The 19,708-nt window shown below is 46.7% G+C and overlaps 1 protein-coding gene across 1 annotated transcript in view; it reads right to left on the bottom strand.

Moving 5' to 3' along the window:
* Positions 1-19,707, bottom strand: part of FAM155B (family with sequence similarity 155 member B) — a gene marked incomplete at its 5' end in the record, with an annotated part of 34,524 nt that extends 14,817 nt beyond the window's left edge. The window contains one exon of the mRNA XM_029929659.1: positions 19,090-19,707. Coding sequence (XP_029785519.1) covers positions 19,090-19,707 — 618 coding nt within the window. The remainder of the gene's footprint in view (positions 1-19,089) is intronic.
* Between the last annotated feature and the right edge of the window lies 1 nt (position 19,708).

The following is a 19,708-nucleotide window of genomic DNA, read 5'->3' as shown; positions in this document are numbered from 1 at the left end:
GGTGAGAGCGGGCTGTGAAGGGGAGAGTTAAGAAAGAGGAAGTAACAAAGATGAGGGTGAGAGAGAAGGAGAATAAAGCTGGGTCAGGAAGATGGGGATATAAGAGAAGAGGGGTGAGAAGATGGATAAAGAATACAAGGAGGGTAGAAGAAACAAATAAAAGCAAGACAAGAAAGAAAAGGAAATCCCCACAGCTAAGGGCCTCAGTGTCTCAAGGAACCCCTTCCATCTTTTGAATGATAGCCAAGGTGAGGTTGTCCATAGCCATTGCCCCAATCTTGGAAGCCTGGACCCAGAATCCTCCTTAATCCTCACCCCAGAGTGTGTGGAATCACCCCTTCTTACACCGATTGCGTACAGAGGTCTCTGTAGGATTCTCCCTGGGCTCTTTTAGTTTAATATTTCTGCTCCTAGGCAAGGAGGCCCAATTGGAGTTGCATCCTTCCAGGCAACTGTGGTTAGCCTAGTAACACGGTATAGTGGCTGGGCACTCACCTGTATGCACTGGGAGGGAGGGAGAGTGGGAGGCAGGGGTCGGGAGAGGGATGGCCTGACAGGGGGAGTGTGGTCTTTGTAAAGAAGACCCTCCCTCGAGCCCTATACCCCAAGCCTGGGTTACCATGGCAACAAATGGGCGAGCAGATTGCCTGAGGAGGACACCAGGCCTGTGGGTGGTTACGCAGGAACAGGCAAGGAACTAATGAGGGAATCGAAGAAGAACAAACAGGGGCTGAGAGGCAATCCAATTTCTTGGTCTCACAGAGGGCCAGCTGAGGCCACTGCTTACTTACCTGCTTCAGAGGTGATCTGGGCTCCTTCTCCAGTAAAAAGTCTGGCTCTCAGGACTACCACCTGGGTAGCAAGCCTGCCTCAGTTTCTGCAGCCCTTTTCCCTTCCTGGGCCTAAGCAATTTCCTTGATTCATCAGTGTGAGGACTGAGCCAGAGGCCACCAGGTTTTTTGGACAGTCACAGGGGGTGGCCTCAATACCCATCCATAAGGATAGGGAAGAGCCAAGACATCCAGGGTTAGGGAAGCTGTGGGGCTTACTGGAGGTGGGGCATGTAGGGAAAAGGAAGAAATGTCTCAGAACCAGAAAACAGTCAGTTAGGAGACCCTTGGAGGTCTTTTGCTCTAGTCTCTCAACTCTGGCTGCATATTAGAATCACTCAGAGAGGAAAAATGTGCTCCAGACCAACTAAGTCAGATTACTGTGTGTGGGACCCACACATATGTAGGTTTTCAAAACACCCTAGATAATTTTAATACACAGGGAACTATCAATTTAGCTCCTCTCCTTGCATTTCATAGAGGAGGAAACTGAGGCCCAGAAAAGGGGGAATGACTTGTTTATAGTCACATAAAATAGTGGAAGAGGGAGAAACTTCAAACCTGGTTTCTTGAATCTAACTCCAGGGTTCTTCTTACTGGACAATCCTACCAATGACTGCAAATTCCACAGACAGGAGCAGGGCACACAGGGGCATGGGCAGGAGAGGAAAACTGAGAACCAGGCTGGCTCTGGGCTTTCAGGGTCGTCAAACTCCAGCCCTGGCAGGAAAACTTTCTTCTTCATGTCCTGCTCTCTGAGCTTAACCATCCTGGACCCTCGAGGTAGCAGCAGAGGATAGGTGGGGTTGGAAAACCTGACCTGGAAGTGCCCTCCTTTTCCTACAGAGTCCCCTTTCCCACCTCAGGCAAGCCACCGCTGGGCTCAATCAAGTTCTGGCTGCTGAAGCCAAGTTGCTATGGGAACTGGGAGGGTGAGGAAGCAGGGAGTAACTAGAGGGAACACCAATTAACCCAAAACAGGAAGCTGGGAAGGCTATCGCACCCCTCTTCCCAACTGGGATTCTAGGCCACTCTTGAAATGGGAGTGGGAAAGATGAGGGGGATCCCAAACCCTTCTGGGCTCTGCAGCAGCCAGTTTAGGGAGGATCAGGAGAACTTGGAAAGTCTTACCTTCCTGCTTCCTGGCTCGCAGCTCTGGCCCAGGCATTCTCATCCCTATGCTACTTTGGAAAGAAGTATCTGACTTCTCCTGAGCACCAGTGTACTGTGTGAAGGCACACAAGTGAGTACATACACACACAGCCCAAAGTCAAGAAGACTCAGGCCAGGAGTTTAAAAAGAGGAGGCCATCCCAGACTCTTTGGTTTAAGAGCTGGAAAATCATCCAGAGAGGAGAGCTTCTGTTCTTGTGAACCAGAAAGTTGGCAGTTTCCTTCTTGGATTCCAACTTGCTAATGTCTCTAGGGCCTGTTTTCCCAACCAAATTTTCCCTACAGACCTTCTCTTTATGGCTTCTTGTTTTTGTAATGTATTCCTAGGACCCTTGGCCAGGAGCTGCTGCTGCAGAGCTCGTGGAGACAAAGCAGCAATTTGGGCTTTACTTGGGGATGAAATCTACTGTCCACTGCACGCAATAACCACCCTGCCCCCAAATTTTACCTAGGGGGAAACTGAGGCCCAGTAAAAGGGATTGGCTTAGCCAAGTCAGAGGCATGCAGGAAATAAACTACAAAGCCAAGATTAGAATAGGTACTCTGACAACTAACTCTTTGCCTCTTTGCACCACATCCATCAGCACACTTAGAATTGTGTGAGGTAGTTCCTTAGGTAGAGTTCTGAAAAGAGCCACGTGCTCCTATTCCTAATTCTGGGCTTTCAAAGAATTGGATCAGAAAAATATAAGGTCAAAGTCAGTCACCAGTTTGGGGGAAGTAGATCATGGATGTAACTCTGGAGACAGCCGTAGTTCACTGGGATTGGCGGAGTCAGACTGGGATTAGAGGCATGACAGGGCAAATCCAGGTGGATAATATGGCTTTACTTAAGTGCTATAAAAATAAGCAACAGCTTTCCTGCCTGGGAGAATGAGCAGTCATGGGTCAAAGTGGCCTGACCTAGCCTGGAGGAAAGGCAGGGGAGATGGATGGAGAGGTGGGTAAGAACTTAAAGCCCGTGCAGTTCCAGATGGACCTCACACCTCCAAGCTTCCTAGGCCATCTGCTCAAAGGCCAATGGCTGGGTGGACCTGGCTTGGCCAGGGGCAGCCTGGTTAGTGAAAAGTAGTGTTCCTAATGCAAGGGAAGCTCTTAAGGAACCTAGGTGATCCATGTCAATCACATGAGTAGAAGAGGCAGGTTCATGACCACTCCAAAATGGAAGTGACTGTGAGAGTCATCACTACACATCCCTGTCTGCTTTTGAAATTTCCATTCCAATGTCACTACCAAGCACTATTGTCACAGGGTTCTTACTCTCTCCCAGAGCAGTTCATATCTTCAGACAACTCTAGCAGTTAAAGAAGTTCTTCCTTCTTTTGAGCTAATACCCTCTCTATGGCTTTACTCATGGCTCCTACTAGCTCTATAGTCGGCTTCCTGTCCCCCTTGATAGCCCTGAAGTTATTTGTAAACTTCCCTGAATCAGGTCTTCCCATTCATTTATTCATGCAATGATCACTTTATGAACATCTTCTGACTATCTGGTGTTGTGATGGGGGTGGGGGGGCTGCAGATGATAAGATAAGATTGCTATCTTCAAAAAGAAGGAGAGAAAACCATGTGAATCAATCATTATAAGTCACTGTGACAAGTAGTATGTACTTGGTACAGTGTTAGCATAGAGGGAGGAGTGATCAACTGTGTTTTGAAGGCTGAGGACATGTAAACATCTCCATGTGGGAGAGGCTTGCATTGGGGCTTGGAAAAACTAGTAGAAGTTTACTAGGTGGTTTAGGGTAGGAATAAGTATACTTCAAGCAAAGGAATCAGCAGGTATAAAGGCCTGGAGGTGTAAAGTAGTGCTGGGTTCAGACACTGCAGGTAGTTTAGCATAATTAGAGGCTGCAAAGGGAAATGTAATGGGAGTGAGGCTGCAGAAGAAGGCCATGCCCATATTATGATATGTTCTGGATGCTGAGAAGGATGCAGGCTTCATCTTAGAGACAACTGAAAGCTTTTAATGAGTTTTAAATAATTGCTTTTTAAAAGATCATTTATTACTTCTGTGGCTAACTTTACAGACTGTGTCTGAAAGTGTGGATGATGGAGCGTAAGCATCAAGACTGGAGGTAGGGAGACCAGTTAAGAAAGTATTGCAATAATCTCAGTGAGAGATAATGGGGACCTCAACTAAGGCAGTAGCAGCACAATTAAGAAATGGAGAGAAGGGGTGGATGTGAGAAGAGATGTCAAGGAGGTAGAACCAACAGGATAACTTATGGGGATAGGGAATGAGGGAGAGAGAAGGGTACAGGTTTCTGGCTTGAGTGGCAGGATAAATAGTAGTTTCCTTCATTAAAGAAGGGAAATCATGAGGAGGAGTAGATTTGGGGGTGCAAAAGGTGGATTAAGGTTTTGGCCATAATGGGACTCCTTGCTGGCTCAGTTGATTAAGCAACCAACTTTGGCTTAAGTTACGATCTCATGGTTCATGATTTCGAGCCCCACATCAGAGTCTGCTTTGTCTTCTCTGTCTCCCTCTCTCTCTCTGCCCTCCCCTGCTCTCTCTCTCTCTCTATCTCAAAAATAAACATTAAAAAAAAATAAATACTAAAACAAAAGGTCTTGGCCATATTGACTTTGAAGTATATGTAGGTCAGCTAGGTAGAAATGTCAAGGAGGCAGTTGGACATAATGGTCTGAGCTCAGAAGGAAGGTCTGGGCTAGAGACAAATCACCAAGGGATAAGGGTTAATCATTAGAAACATGGGAGGACTATATTTACCCCCACCCTATGAAGTTATGCATGACCATATGACTTACTTTTACCAATTAAATGTAAGTTGAAGTGACATGGATCATTTTTGGGGAGAAGCTGTAAGACTTGGTATATGATTTGCCATTCTCTTCCCTCTGATGTTGATTGTGGAAGCAGTATTGAGAAGATTCTGACCTCCACTAGCTTGGGTCTCTTGGTGACTATCATGAGCAGATGATCCCTGCTGACCTGTTTTGGACTTGTATGGTGAGCAAGAAATAACTGTTTGTTGTGCTAAGCCTCAGATATTTAGGAGTTGTGTGTTATCAGTTGAGGCCCCCCTGACTGACAAAGCAATAGTGGAAGCCAAGGAAGTGAATGCTATTGCCTAGGGATAGTGAGCACAGACAGAAAAGAACTAACAGTGGATCCCTGGGAATCACTAACATTTAAGGGAAACATGCAAGAAGGGAATTTGATGAAGATGGGGGAGTGGCTTAAAAGATTAGAGGAGAAAGAGAAGAGAACAGCGTTCTGCAAATTAGGAGAGGAGAGTTTCCAAGATGGAGTGGTCAACAGATAAGTTTTTAGACAGAAACATGCTGGCAGTCCCATCATGGTGAGAGCAGTTTCAGTGGGTCACTGGGGGTAGAAACCAGACTGAAGCCAATTTAAAAGGGAATGTGAAGGAACTAAAATGGAGATAGCTATGTGTAGACTACGCTTCTAAGAAGCCAAATGCTCCCAGTTTTTTCAATTGTTTCATAGAATGTGGTTTCCAGCTCTCTCTTCTATCCTGGTTTTTCATATTCAGATGAGTTCCTATTTTTTTGTGTCCCTTGCAACTGGACCCAATACCCAATGAGAGTTTATCAACACAATCAAGTAGAAGTATCAGCCCTTCTGACCTGGAAGCTAAGAGTACATTTGCTCTTTGGGGGACAGTGTTGTATTCAGTGGAGAGAAATGGAAAGAGATAGGCCTGCCTAGAGTATGAGATCAAAGACACAGCCTAGATCAAAGTCCCTGCAAGGAGCCCAAGCCTTCTGGTAAGACTTCCATATAAATTAAATCCTTGAAACTGTAGGTTCCCTGAGGACAGGGATTGTATCTTAATTATCTGTGCATTGCCCTTAGTGTTTCACACAGATCTAGGTATATAGAAAAGGTGCTTGCTAAGTATTTGAAATCTGAGCACTTGAAAACTGAGCCTCCAGTAACTAGCCCAGACTGGAGCAAGGTGGAGAACTGCAAGAAAAAGGCAGAAGTAATGGGTAATGTACTGTTAATGTGTTTGTATGAATTTTACAGCTCTGATGGGGAAATGGGAGATGCATTAGCAAAAAGTCCTAGAAAACTAAGCAAATAGAAAAAAGAGGCAAATATTAACTCCAGGAAAACAAGTTGACCATGGAAAGAAATGTAATCCAGTACTCTACATGACTCAGCTGTGAACAATATTTATAGTCCTAATAATGTAAAAATGGAATACTGTTCAAGTCAGAAGTTGTGATATGCCAATATTGAATGTATGAAGGAAGGAGAAGTATGTGTGTACTTACAGTGCTGCTGGTAGTAAGAGAGCAAATCTGCCTCTAATAAAATAAAGCCAATAGATATTTAAAACATAAAAAAAATCAAGAAATAGCAGTATTGGCATGCCATTTTGAACTGTGGGGGTAAATATCAGAAAAAAGCAGATAAGAGATTTGAACTCTTAACTCTGAAGAGTGAGGCTCAGAGGTTGAGTAGAAGGCTTCTCTTTTAATTTTAAGCATTGAAATCTATATTTATCATTTAAAAGACAAATTATATATATTTTTGTATACTTATATGCCACACACTGATATTTAAAACAGAAAAGTCAAGAAATAGCAGAATTAGCTATCATTAGAAATGTGGAGATAAATATCAGAAGAAAAAGAGAATTTCATTCATTTAACACTGATGAGTGAGTATACATATGTAGCTTATACAGGTTCCTTAAATTACAGACATATATTACCTTGATAAAATGAAAATAAAACAAAAAGGTAAACTAACCTACATCCATGAACCTCAAAAACAATAATACAAAATCTCTAAGACTTAATCTCGCCAGACTCAGCCCCAAAGTCCCAGGCCCTGTACTACTCAGTCCTGGATCATCCATTACCACTGGCTAGGCCATGAGGTTGGGCCAGGTCAGCTTAACAGGCCAAAAAAACTAATGAGTGATCCTAGAGCCAAAGAAAAGAATTAATATGAGAGGAAAGAAGCCTTGGGGGCTTCTGTGCCCAGTGGTTGTGCAGGACACCACAGGAATGTTGCCAGTGTGACAGTGATAGCTGTCGCTTCCTTTGAACTGCACACAGACATGTGCAGCATAAGATCCCACTGCCCCCTCCCAGGCACAAGTGTTTGCTACACATTGCTAGTCCTGGGCCCAGACCCAGAAAGTAATCTCTAGCCTTCTGTGAGGATCATTGTGAAACCAGCTTGACCTTTCCTTCCTTCCTTCCCGAAATGTAGTACCTTGATAGACAGATGAGAGGCTGGGGAGAACAGAGACTTGATAAAAGGATCTGTCAGCTGTGTTTGGTCTTTAGGGATGAGGTGAATCAAGGCTTTGGAGTCCTTCCATCTCTAACTCTTTCTTTTTCCACCCAAGTATGTCTTTGTGCCCTCATTCACTAGAATCTCTCCAGTTGCCTTCTGGCTCCTAACCTCCCACTCCCATGCCAGACACTTCACCTCCTGCTCCCAAATTACCTTTCCCTTCTCCTAAGCTGTTCATCCTGGTGTTGTCAATCTCAATTGGGTATTAAACAGTCATTCAGATTAAACACATCTAATTAAGGTGAGAATAATACTAGCTGCCATTTATTAAGTGCTTGCTATATGTCAGGCTCTGTTCTAAACCGCTGACATTTATTAACTCCTTGAATTCTCACAACTACCCCCTGAGGTGGACACATATTTATAGGTAAAACAGGAAGGGCCAGAAAGTGTAAATAATTTGCCAAAGGCCACACAACCAATAATAACAATGGTGGTCACCACTTCATGAGCATTTTCCATCTCATAGGCACTGTAGTCTTAAAAGGTTAGCATGTTGTAAGTCATTTAAACATCACAATGACCCTATTTCCTAATTTCAAATGTGAAGAAAGTGAGGTTCCAAGAGAGTGGAAGAAAATGTTCAAGATCTCAGCAACTATTTTATGGAGAAGACAGATTTCAAAGCCAGATTTATCTGGACTTTAGTGCCCAAGCTCTTATATCCCATATTGTCCCTTGTCTGGTCTCTCTCTATTTCACTATTACCATTAAAGTAATTAGCTGGTTACTAAATTCTTTTGATAGAATTTCAGGTCAAGATGGGGAAATATCTCTAGGACTGCATGGGAGAGTGGTTTTCCAAAATTAATGTTTTTAGGGGCACCTGGGTGGTTCTGAAGCCTCTGACTTTGGCTCAGGTCATGATCTCACAGTTCATGAGTTCAAGCCTCACATCAGGCTCTGTGATGACCGCTAAGAGCTTAGATCCTGCTTTGAATTCTGTGTCTCCCTCTCTCTCTGCCCCTTCCTTGCTTGCACTCTATCTCTCTCTCTCAAAAAAAATAAACAAACATTAAAACATTTAAAAATTTTGAAAAAAATTAAAGTCAGTGTATTCAGTTCATTTCTTGTATAAGTAAGATTTTCTTTGTAAAGGGGTGTAGAGGGAAGAACATTTGGGTACTAGGGGCTACAAATGACTGTTTCCACCCTTTCATCAAAGTACTCCATTCCCACTTTCCTCTAAATGGACACACATACACCCTGGGAGATAGAGATGCTGACAAAAAGCAACTAACGCTTTGTTTCATCCAGACCCACCAGCTTCCTACCCATAGCCCAAGGCTTACTATTCCTGCCTCAATCTTTGGAAACAGGTGAAGTGAAAGCAGCTGTCTCCCTTGGACACTAGATGTAGAAAGGTTTTCTTGCCTTTGGACACTAGCTGTCCTGTCCTGCATCCTATCATTTAGGGGCTTCTGGAACAGTTTTGCCTTGGAAGACTCCAATGCAAGAGTATATTCCTTCAGAAAGGTCTCAGGGCACTCTATCTACTCTCTCCTACCAAGCTTGTCCCATAAATGTTGATTGCAAAGCCTTTGCATAAGTCAGATGGAGAGTTAGCTAAAGCTGGGTTCAGACTATGTCTCTGCCAGTAACTAGCTTTGTGAACTTGGACAAGTCACCTGTAAGGAGGCAGGGACTCAGCCACTAATTTGCTATGTGGCTATGAGCAAAGTACTTTCCCTCTCCGGGCCTCAATTTGGATCCAAGATGATGGCCACTAGGGAGGCAGTATGTATGAGGAGAAGTCAGGTTTAAACATCTTTAAACTAAGTCCTGCGGTCAAATCCCTGGTCTGCTCTTTCCAGTTATGAAACTGCAAGCAAGTGACTTAAATTTCCTCATCTACATTTTCTTCACCTGAAAAATGGAGATAATAAAAGGACGTATCCTTACCCTTCTATAAATTATGTTGGCAAGGCAAATAGCACAAAGCTTTACCTATAGTTTAATTGTACTGGCACAGATTGAGCAGTACCATTGCCTTCTGGCAATCAAATCCCTGGATTTGACCTGGATTCAAATCCCAGCTCCAACTCTTACTAGCTGAATGACCTTGAGCTAGTTACTTAACCTCTGTGAACCCGTTTTCTCCTATGTAAAACAAGGATACATATTTTTGCACTTCCCAAGGCAGATGTAAGAATTAAGGGCCTTGGATAGTTCTTTTCTTTCCCATTCTTTCCTTTCAGCTCTAAGATTGAAATACCAAATGAAAAAACAATGACACAAATGTGATCAGAAAAAGGTTAAAATCATTTGTACACATAAAAGAGTACATAGAAATCAATTTTAAAAACACAAGATATAAACAGACAATTCACAAAATGGGCATTGCAAATGGCCTACAAAGAAGAGAAACAAACTTTTTACCTAAGGAATGCAGACTAAAAGCCAATGCTCTACCATTTTTCAACCCCAAGTTACTAAAACTTTAAAAATAAGATACTCAATACTGGAAGAGGGTGGTAAATTAGTCCCACACTTATGGCAAGGGTATAAACTAGTATACTCTTCTGGAAAGAAATTTGATTAGAAAGAAATTTTGTATGTCAAGAGCCTTGAAAAGGGTAAGACTCTTTAATTCTGTTAGACTAGTCCCAAATGTTTATCCCACAGAATTAATGTTTATGCTCCCATTTGTATGCAAAACAAAAGAAAGAAAATGTAATTTGGTGTGCAAATGTTTGTGTAAGCTCAGAGAGAGGGGCGGAAGGATACACATGGAATTGTGTGACCTCAAGGCAGTGGGACTGGAGGGATTATTAATGTTTCCTTTATAAACCTCTATATTGTTAGATTTAGTCTATGAGCATGCATTATTTTGTGATTTAAGAAACTCAGCGAAGTAGAAAAATAAGAAAAAAATGATTGAGATAGTATTTATTAAAAAAAGGAATCATAGATCTGACAAAGATTTATAACAAAGATATGCCTCACAACATTAATTATAAAAGAAGTTGGAAGTAAAGTAAATATCTCACAATAGGGGACTAGTTAAATAAGTTGCACTATGTTCATGTGATAGAATATTGTACACTCATCAAGAGTGATGTTTTTGAATATTTAATTACACAGAAAGATAGCATAACTTTAATGGTAACTTAAAAAAGGCAGGGTGAAAAACTGTATGATTTCAACTATGTAAAACTAGATACTTATATCTATTAGGATGGCTATTCTCAAAAAATGGAAAGTAATAGGTGCTGGGAAAGGTGTGGAGAAATTAGAAACTTTGGGCATGGCTGAGAAGAATGTAAAATGGTGCAGCCACTGTGGAAAACAGCATGGTGGTTTCTCAAAAAGGTAAATGTAGAATTGCCATGTGATCCAGCAGGTCCACATCTAGGTATATACCCCAAAGAATTGCAAGCAAGGATTCAAACAGATACTTGTACACCAATGTTCGTGACAACATTATTCAGAGTAGCCAAAAGGTGAAAGGAAATGAAAACATATGTTAACACAAACACTTGTCCATGAATGGCCATGGCAGCTTTATTCATAATTGCCCAAAGATGGAAACAACCCAAGTGTCCACAGAGATGAATGGATAAACAAAATATGGCATATACAGACAATAAAATATTATTTGACCATAAAAAGGAATGAAGTACTGACACATGTTACAACATGGATGCACCTTGAAAACATTACGTTAAATGAAATAAGCCACACACAAAAGGACAAATAGTGTATGATTCCACATAGATTAGGTACCAAGAATAATCAAAATCACAGAGCTAGAACACAGAATAGAGATTGGGGGTGGGGGAGGGAAGAATGGAGAGTTATTGTTTAGTGGCTGCAGAGTTTCTGCTTAGAAGAATAAAAATGTTTCATTTATTTATTTTTTAAATGTTTGTTTATTTTTGAGAGAGAGACAGAGCATGAGTGGGGGGGGGAAGACAGATGGAGACACAGAATCTGAAGCAGGCTCCAATGGCTCAAACCCACAAACTGCAAGATCATGACCTGAGCCGAAGTCAGATGCTTAACTGACTGAGCCACCCAGTTGCCCCTAAAAATGTTTTAGAAATGGGTGGTGGTGATGATTGTACAACATTGCAGATGCACTTAATGTCACTGGATTGTACACGTAAAAGTGGTTAGGATGGTAAATTTTATGTTATATATTTTACAATAATGAAAAAAACTAAAAATATACATATGCCACAAAAAGACCTATTAGGAAATATACTAAAGCATTAAGAGTGTGTCTGTGACCTTTTACCTATTGTACTTCTATTTTCAAAATTTCTCAAAGACCATGTTTTTGGTAATTAGAAAAAAAGGGTATTTTTGAAAGACTCTGAGTCTATAATTCTGGAGGCTTAGCTTGGTGTTGGAAGTTCTAGTTGAGTTTAATACTAAGCAGATATGTTCACCTTTCACAGATCCGCCAGGTAGCCATTCTATCTGCTGAAAACCAAATAAAAAGACAGGAAACAATGGTAACACCCACCACCACTACATGTCCTTCTGTGGCAGCACTTGGTGAGTTGGCACTTCCTTCTACCCACTCCCGCCCCTGCCCACCCCAGAGAAGCCTAGCCATCCCAGGCCAGGGCTCACCAAAACACTGGCAAGGGAACTGGGTATCCAAGGTCAGGACAGGCATCAGCAGGTTCTGGGGTGACAAGGTCTCACTCTTTCCCCTACCCCTCTCCCAGCAGGTGCTGGGTGGGGCTCAGGCCTGCACTAGACCTGCCCAGGAGGGCCTTTTACCCTCCTGCACTGACTGGTCCTTCCAGCAGATGAGGCTGAGAATGTAAGGGATATCTTCCCTCCAGGCAAGGGGAGCCCAGCACCTCCCACCTCTTTTGTAGAGCCCATGGAAAAAGGAGGCAGCAAATACCTCCCTTCCTCGCACCCATTCTCTGTCACTCCCAAGAGGGTACTGGTGCTTGTCGTTGGGTCTCAAGGACAAGAGATGGGGGTACTGAACCAAGAGGATGTTGATGGGTCCCCAGTTTGCATCTGAGCCACTCCAGGGGAACCCAGGCTGCCAGGAGGCCTTGCTGGACTCCTCTGAGGTCAGTATGGCTTTGCAGCCCAGTCTCTCAGTAGCCAGCTGGGCATTGCTTCTGACAGGTGGAAAAGACCCTTAACATTTTCTTTATACATTTGTGCTCTGGGGAAAGAACAGACAGACCTGATTTTGTACCCAGTCCCCCATCTTCTGGCTGTGTGGCATGGGTGGGTCACTTCCCTTCACTGAGCCTCAGTTGTCTCATTTTAAAAAACTTTTTAATCTTTTTTTATTTTTGAGCTAGACAGAGACATAGTATGAGCGGGAGAGGAACAGACAAAGAGGGAGACACAAAACCTGAAGCAGGCTCCAGGCTCCAAGCTGTCAGCCCAGAGCCTGATGTGGGGCTCGAACTCACAAACTGAGAGTTCCTGACCTGAGTTGAAGTCCGATGCTTAATTGCTTAACTGACTGAGCCACCCAGGCACCCCAAAGTTGTCTCATTTGTAAAGTGGGAATAATGATAGTACCCGCTTGCTAGGATGATTGTCAGGATTTAAATGTGTTTATGGACACCTATAAAGCCCCTGCCCTTTCCCAGGCATTCAAAAGCCCATTTTCTCTTTCTGATCCCTTTCTGCTCTGGCACCAGTCTGCCTAGCCTTCTAGCCCAGAGACTTGTGGCTCAGGTTCTAGCTCCCTTCTCCGGAATCCATTTGAGCAGGAGCTTTGGTACTGGCAGTCCCTATCACTCTGTAGTAATTCCTTTTCTCCCCAGGGCCAGCTGCAGCTTGCCTGCACCCTTGCTCTCCCCTCCAAGCACCTACCTGGCTCAAGGTGTCAAAAATTCAGGCTGTTCTGAACCACCTTTTATGCCTAGGGAGAAAAGTCTGGTCCAGCATCCCTGGCCACCTGCATAAGCTCTGGTCTACGTGTCTCTAAGTACAGGAACACAACATACCCATTCTCCTGAGGCCTCCCAGTCAGCATTGGAGAATGCCCATATTTGTCTAGACCCCATCAGAAGCTGCCCCTGGCTTTCCAGAAAACACCTGCAGCTGGAATCTGCATGTGGCTGAGACAAGAGCTGAGGCGGGGGTGGAGGGGAGGTTTGATGCCCAGTCTGTCTGGGCAGACAGCAGGTAAACAGCCTCAGAGGGTGGGAACACAAAAGAACTGCCCAGAGAGAAAAGATTTTCTAGGGCAAACTCCCACCCTTGAGTCTGAGATATCCTCCTACATACCCACCTACACAGGGAGGTGTGGGTGTGTCCTTTCCCTGAGGTACCAATGCCTAGGGAGGAGACAACAGGCACCCATATGACTTAGAAGCACCCTATCAGGCTTGTGATGTGTTCGGAGGTCCTTGATCCTCCTTTATTCTCAGCCCTGCCTACCGTCTTCCCTTTCCTCACCCCACCTCCACTGTGTTCAGCAGACTCTTCCAGCCAGACCATGAGACTAGGTGGGAGACTGCTGGGTTCCCTTCCTCCACCTAGCTCCCCCCACCCCCATCTTCAGGAGATACCAGTGTATCCTTCCTGGAGATTCCCGTTGCTATGGTGACTATAGTAGTCAGGCACCAGCCTGTGGGAAGGATGGGAAATATCCATGAAGAAGATTGTGTCCATGTGAGTGTGTTGTCTGTATCTAAGTGTGTGTGCATGCACACATACACATGTCTACCCTGAGCAGGGAGGAGAGAAGGCAGGGAGGACATGAAAGCAGAAAGGGAAAGGGGAGGGAAGGGAACAGAAGATGGAAGGGGGGGGCAGGAGAGAGGACGGGGATAAGGTAAGTGAAATGTGAATGGGGTGTGAGAGATGCAAGGGGTAAGGGGGCATGTAGGTTATCAAGGGCAAGAGGTACAGTGCAGGGTGGTGGAATAGGGTGGTTAGGGCGAGGTGGCCAGAGAGGAAAAGAACATGGGTAAAAGTTAGGAGGGGTGTGGGGTAGAGGTGGGTGATGAGGGGAGTGGGGTAGGAGGGGAGATGGGGTGAGAGGGTGGAAGTAACTGTGGTGTAGGGTATGGCTTGAGAATACTCTGGCATGATCTTCTAAGAGGAAATTAGAAAGCTTGTGAGGCCATTGGTATGTGGGTTGGGTATGGGCTAAAATTTGAGAAGAATATGGGGGTGGGGTGGGTCAAAATGGGGGTGAAGGGGTCTGGAGAGGTGTGGACAGCATGAGGTCACTTTACCACTCCCACATCAAATCCACTATATCCTTGTCTGAGCTATGCACACTGCCTCTTCTCTGGCCCTTCTATTCCCAGAAGCCCAGTGCTCACATGCCTGGGCAATGAGCTTCTGTGTATTTAGAGACTCTTCCTCAGCAGGGCTCTCCCATGGTTTCTGGAAGCCCCTTCTTAACTTTCCCCTCTTCCCCCAGCCCCAGCATGGACAAGGGCTCCCTCTCTGCCCACAAGAACACTAGGTCAGGGAGGCTGATTGTGGGGCACTACTCCTAGCCTAAAAGCTCAGGTGACAACAGGGACCATTTAGGTGGCCAATTTAGGGGATCTGTCCTTTGCCCAGTAACCTGAACTCCCTGCTCTCAGCATCAGTGTTAGCCCAGGAGTTCTGCTTGGCAGGAAAGCTGAGGCAGGTAGGAGGAGAAAGGAAGGCAGTGAGGCAGAAACAGCTGCCAGCCGAAGTGGAGGAAGAGTGAGGCCCCAACGGGTATGGGCAGAGGTGAGATGTGGCTCTGGCAGTCCCCTCCTCTGTGTGTCAGGCCCTTCTCTCTGACCCTTCCCATCCAAGGCTCTTGTTCAGGGAGCAGGCTCTGCTCATGGGCCTAAACTCTGGACTGAAATAGACCTCAAAAGTCACCTGTCCAACTCCCCCCATAATTTAGAGGTAGTCATTTCCATAGCATTTCCTCCAGGGGTCTGCCTGAATCAGGCCAGACATTTACTGGGAGCAGGAGCTCATTTCCTTCAAAGGCAGTCTGTTCCCTCTTTGGAAGAAAAAAAGGCTGTTAACTGGGCAACTCTGATGTGCCAGGCCTGGGTACCGTGCAGACTTCTCATTAATGATGACCTCACAGGGCTGTTATGATGAACTCGTTCCATGTTACAGATGAGAAGAGTGAGGCTCAGAGAGTTGAAGTCCCTAGCTCAAGGTCACACAGGTAATAAATAAAAGAGCTGAGTTGGAACCCAGGACTTTCTCACTACAAAGTCCCCATGGGGCTAAGCAGGACATGCCTCCTTTACACCAAGATAGCTCTTCTGAGGTTTGAAGTCAGAGCCCATATCCTCCTGAGTCTCCTCTTCTCCAGATGAAACAGTTCCTTCAACTCTGTCCAGGAAAACTCGGGTTCTAGCCCTCTCCCAACCAGCTCAGTGTGAGATCCAGAATGAAACACACACAGTCTGCCAGGTGGGTTCAGTCCTGTCCATAACAAAGTAGAACTATCACATCCTTCCCTGGCACCAACCTTTACTTATGTGGCCCTACGGCTTGTAAGAGAGCTAATTGTCCTCTTGGGCTTCTATCTTTTCTTGGATGAGAACTATGAAAGAAGAAGCCAGGGTTTTGTTTTCATTTTCACCACTCCCCCTAGTCCTTTCCTAGTCAATTTTGAGTAGGAAAGAGGCAGAGGTGGGGGAAGAGGCAATCAGAAGCAGGCAGGGGCTTGGCAGGGTTGGGAGGAGGGAGAGCTATGTGGGGGAGTAAGGTGGCTGTCCAGTAACCACCAGAAGGGCTGAGAGGGAGAGACAAGGGGAGGGGGAGCTAATGGCTTGGGGGGGGCAGTGTGTACACTGGGAGATGAGGAAGGGGTGCAGCACTGGTCTGGGGTTGGGAGAGGACAGGGTGGGGATGGGCAGCAGCTTGCCTAAGTTAACATCCCCTGCTATGCGAGAGGAAGTCAGTCGCACATTAAGGAAATGTTGCAGCTGGTACTAAATTGGGAGGTGTCACAGGCAGCAGTGAGGCCAGGTATGATTCGTGTGGGCCTGCATGGCCCAAAACAGGGGCGGAATGTTGCTGAGAAAGAGAATAGGGTTTCTGGGGCTGTCCCAGAAAGATGTGACTGAGACACTCAGGACAGGGCCTCAGGAACCTGGTCCGGGAGCAGAGCTTCCAAGCTTGGTTTCCAGAAGTAGAGGAAGCCTCCTCACCCTGGCCTAGGCTATGGGCTCCTTACCCAGGAGAAGCTTTGAGGATGAGGCATCATCTCCAAGGGATTCCCTTTGGGGTAGGGGCTGGACAGGAAGGCTTGGAGCCTAAGGGCAGGCCTGGGAATTGGCAAAAAGGACTGGGATAGAGGTGGAGTGTTGAGATGAAAAGAGAGTGGCTGCAGGTAGGAGTAGAGCAGGGCTGCCTTTTCCCTCAATGCCCATAATGCAGCTGCAATCCAGAGTCTTGGGGGCCTAGGCCTCAGCTGAGGGAGGGAGCGCTGAAGAGGAGGGGAAAAGACCCAGAGAAAGCTGGCACTGCCCTTCTCCCAGCACAGCTGGCAGCAAGAGAGCAGTCGGAGTTCACTTGAGATGGAAAGTAAGAGACTGACAGTGACAACAACAAGGAGACAAAGGAGAGCAGGGAGGGCCCTGGCCAAGGGGAACCTGATGGGAGACTCCGGCAAAAGCATGCCTCTGCTTCTCTGCAGAACATGCAGTTTGGAGGCTCTGGCACTCCTGCTCATCAGCTAAGTGACCTCAGGACAAACTCTTGGATTCCCCCTGCACCTCAGTTTCCTCATCTGTAAAATGGGGATAATGGTGCTGGTATTGCCATCCTCCCTGGGCAGTTGTCTTATAATATATGTGAGAGAGGGCAAAACACTCAGCACAATGTCAATGTCAGGTGTTACATTATTACAAAACACTATCAGCAATCTCTTCCCACTTAAATCTCACAAAAGACTCAGGATGTGGGCAGAGCGAGGATTAGGATCCCCGTTTTACACATGAGGAACTTGAAGCTTAGAGAAGTGAAGTGACATGCCCAAGGTCACACTGCTAACAAGTGGTAGAGGTGATAAGGACTCCTGAATCTAAGACATTGGGTGCCTTTCTCCTACATCAAATTGCTTGGTAAAAACAAGTAATACGAGGGATCATTATTTAGCATGGGATCAGACAGAGGTTGAAGCCAAATGTAACATGGAGGGAAAAAAAAAACTATAGGAAAGCTTTGATGTGGCCTCTCAGGCATCCTGGTGACTGAAGAGAAGAAAAATGTTTGGGGCCATGGGATTGGAAGAAGGGCCACAAAGACAGACATCCTTTACTCTGCCTGCTAGTGTACCACATCCCTCTGCTCTCCCCAAGTGTATATGTGTGATTGATATCAAGAGTGTGTGGCTCCCTATATGACAAAACATGTCCTTCTTCATGTGACAGTTCCTCCACCTGTGTGTCTCTGACATTGTGGAGAGCCCCATGTGTGGGTGACATGGTGTCTGCTTCTATGGCTCTGTTTGTGAGGGCGACGACCTCTCTATATCTCTGTATGACTTTGTCTGGGGTGGTGGTGGTGTATGGCAGTGTGTGTCTGTCTATCTGTCTGTACACCTTTAAGAAGTGGAATATCTCATTTGGTAGTGTGAGTGAGGCAGTGAGTCAGCTGAGGCAGAGGGAGGCAGGAGGGAGACTGCTAGGTTACGAGAACAGGAAAAAGGAGAAGGAGAAAGTGAAGTCAGGAGCAAGGAGCTGCCCCTTTCCTCCCCAGTCCCCTACCCAAATTCTTAAGGAACTTGTGAAGAGCATGGAACCCTGAAGAAGTCCACAGGGGTCACATTATATGGAAAGGGGGCACTTTCTGCCCCTCCCCAAGGCCTCAGATGTAAACAAGTGAGATTAGGAGTCACTGTCTCCCTCTCCAGCTCTTGGCCCCCAGCTCCAGGATAAGTGAGGCCACCACCCCACCTGGTCTCCTCCTCACTTGACCCTTTGACCTTGCTGCTTTCTTTTCTCCCCAACGCATGCCACCTGGCCAGGCTGAGCAGACAGGGCAGTAGCACCACATCCCAAACGTTTACAGCCACCATGCACCTCTTGTCCAGAATGACCCTGCTGAGGGTCAAGAAGTTTCTCCATACCCAGCTCTGCCCTAGGCAGGCCCTTTCTGCAGCAGCCTCTCCTCTCCTCTGGATGCCTGTCCCTAGCAGCCAGACAGCCAGCTTTCCCTCCACTGCTACCCCAGTGTGTTGGGAAGGCACTGGAAGTTTTGTAATGCACCAGCCTCCAGTGGCCTTCCCACAAGCTGCTGTGCCCTGTTCCCAACTCCTTTTATTGGGACGAGGAGCTGGCAGGTTCCCTCCTGGGCTCCACCTCAGGTCATATAAGGTCAATAGAGGTGCCTGCCCCACCAGAAGGAATGCCTCTCCTCTCACCCATTGGCAGGGGCCAGAGGATGGTTAGGTTGCCAAATATTTCTCCTTCCACCTTTGGCCTTCCCCCTGCACCAGTCAGTCCCAGGAGGTTCAATTCTTCAATTCTCGCCGAGGAAAGGAAGGGGGCACCACTGGCTGAGGATGCAGACTGGGGAGCCAGATCCCTCTTTCCACCCCTTTGTCCGTGACCCCTCCCTCCTCATGCGGGGGCGGGGCACCAGGAAGCCCCAGTCCAAAGCTGCCCAAACCCGGAATTAATAGAAGTTGGCTGGGTGGTTAACTGACCTGAATCCCTGAGGGCCCTTCTCTGGGGAGGGTCCCAAGGTAGCATTCTTAGTGCCCTACGGTGAACGGTGGGGGTGATGGGAGGAGGTGAAGGGAAAGACCTCCTTTTTTCCTCCAAGTCCCACCGCCACGGCTCCCGCTGCTGAGGTAGGTGTTGTGCCCGCGGACGCCAGTCCCTACCTTACAGCCTTTCGTGCAGGACCGGATTGAGTACTCTTCTGCCTGTAAGTATTTATGCAGCACGAGGTCGAACTCGTCATATTTTTCCTGAGCATGTCGGTCGAGCCGCTGGTACGCCTCGATACAGTTGCTACACACCTCCCAGGCCCCAGAGCCCGGGCTGGCCACCACGGCCAGCAGGTCCCCTAGCAGGGTGTCCAGGCTGCAGTCCAGACTGTCGGGGCGGTCCATGCCCAGCAGCAAGTCCCAGACCGTGTAGGTGTCGCAAAAGGAGAGAGTGAAGTTCCGAAAGTGGCCTTTGAGCAAGTTTTTTTTGGCGGAGGGGAACTCGACCGGGGCTCGGGAAGGGGAGTCAGGGGGCCGCAGTGGAGGGGCTGGGGTAGTCGGTTCAAAAAGTCTCTGCAAAGATTGCAATTTGGTGCAAGCTGCGTCCAGCCCCGTGGGCTCTGGGACGCCACCGCAGTCCGGCCTGGGACCGGCAGCGGGGGCAGCTTTGGTCAGGTTGCTGTACCCGGGGCCGCAGGTGCCCGGGGGCGCGCTGGGCTCGCCAGGCGGCGGCGGCCGCAGGGGCAGCACAGCGCGAGGAGGCATCGGCTGCCGCTCCCGGCCAGTGCCCCAG

The sequence above is a fragment of the Suricata suricatta genome, chromosome X, assembly GCF_006229205.1.
Source record: "Suricata suricatta isolate VVHF042 chromosome X, meerkat_22Aug2017_6uvM2_HiC, whole genome shotgun sequence".
NCBI lineage: Eukaryota > Metazoa > Chordata > Mammalia > Carnivora > Herpestidae > Suricata > Suricata suricatta.
This window is presented reverse-complemented; position numbering and strand designations above follow the sequence as displayed.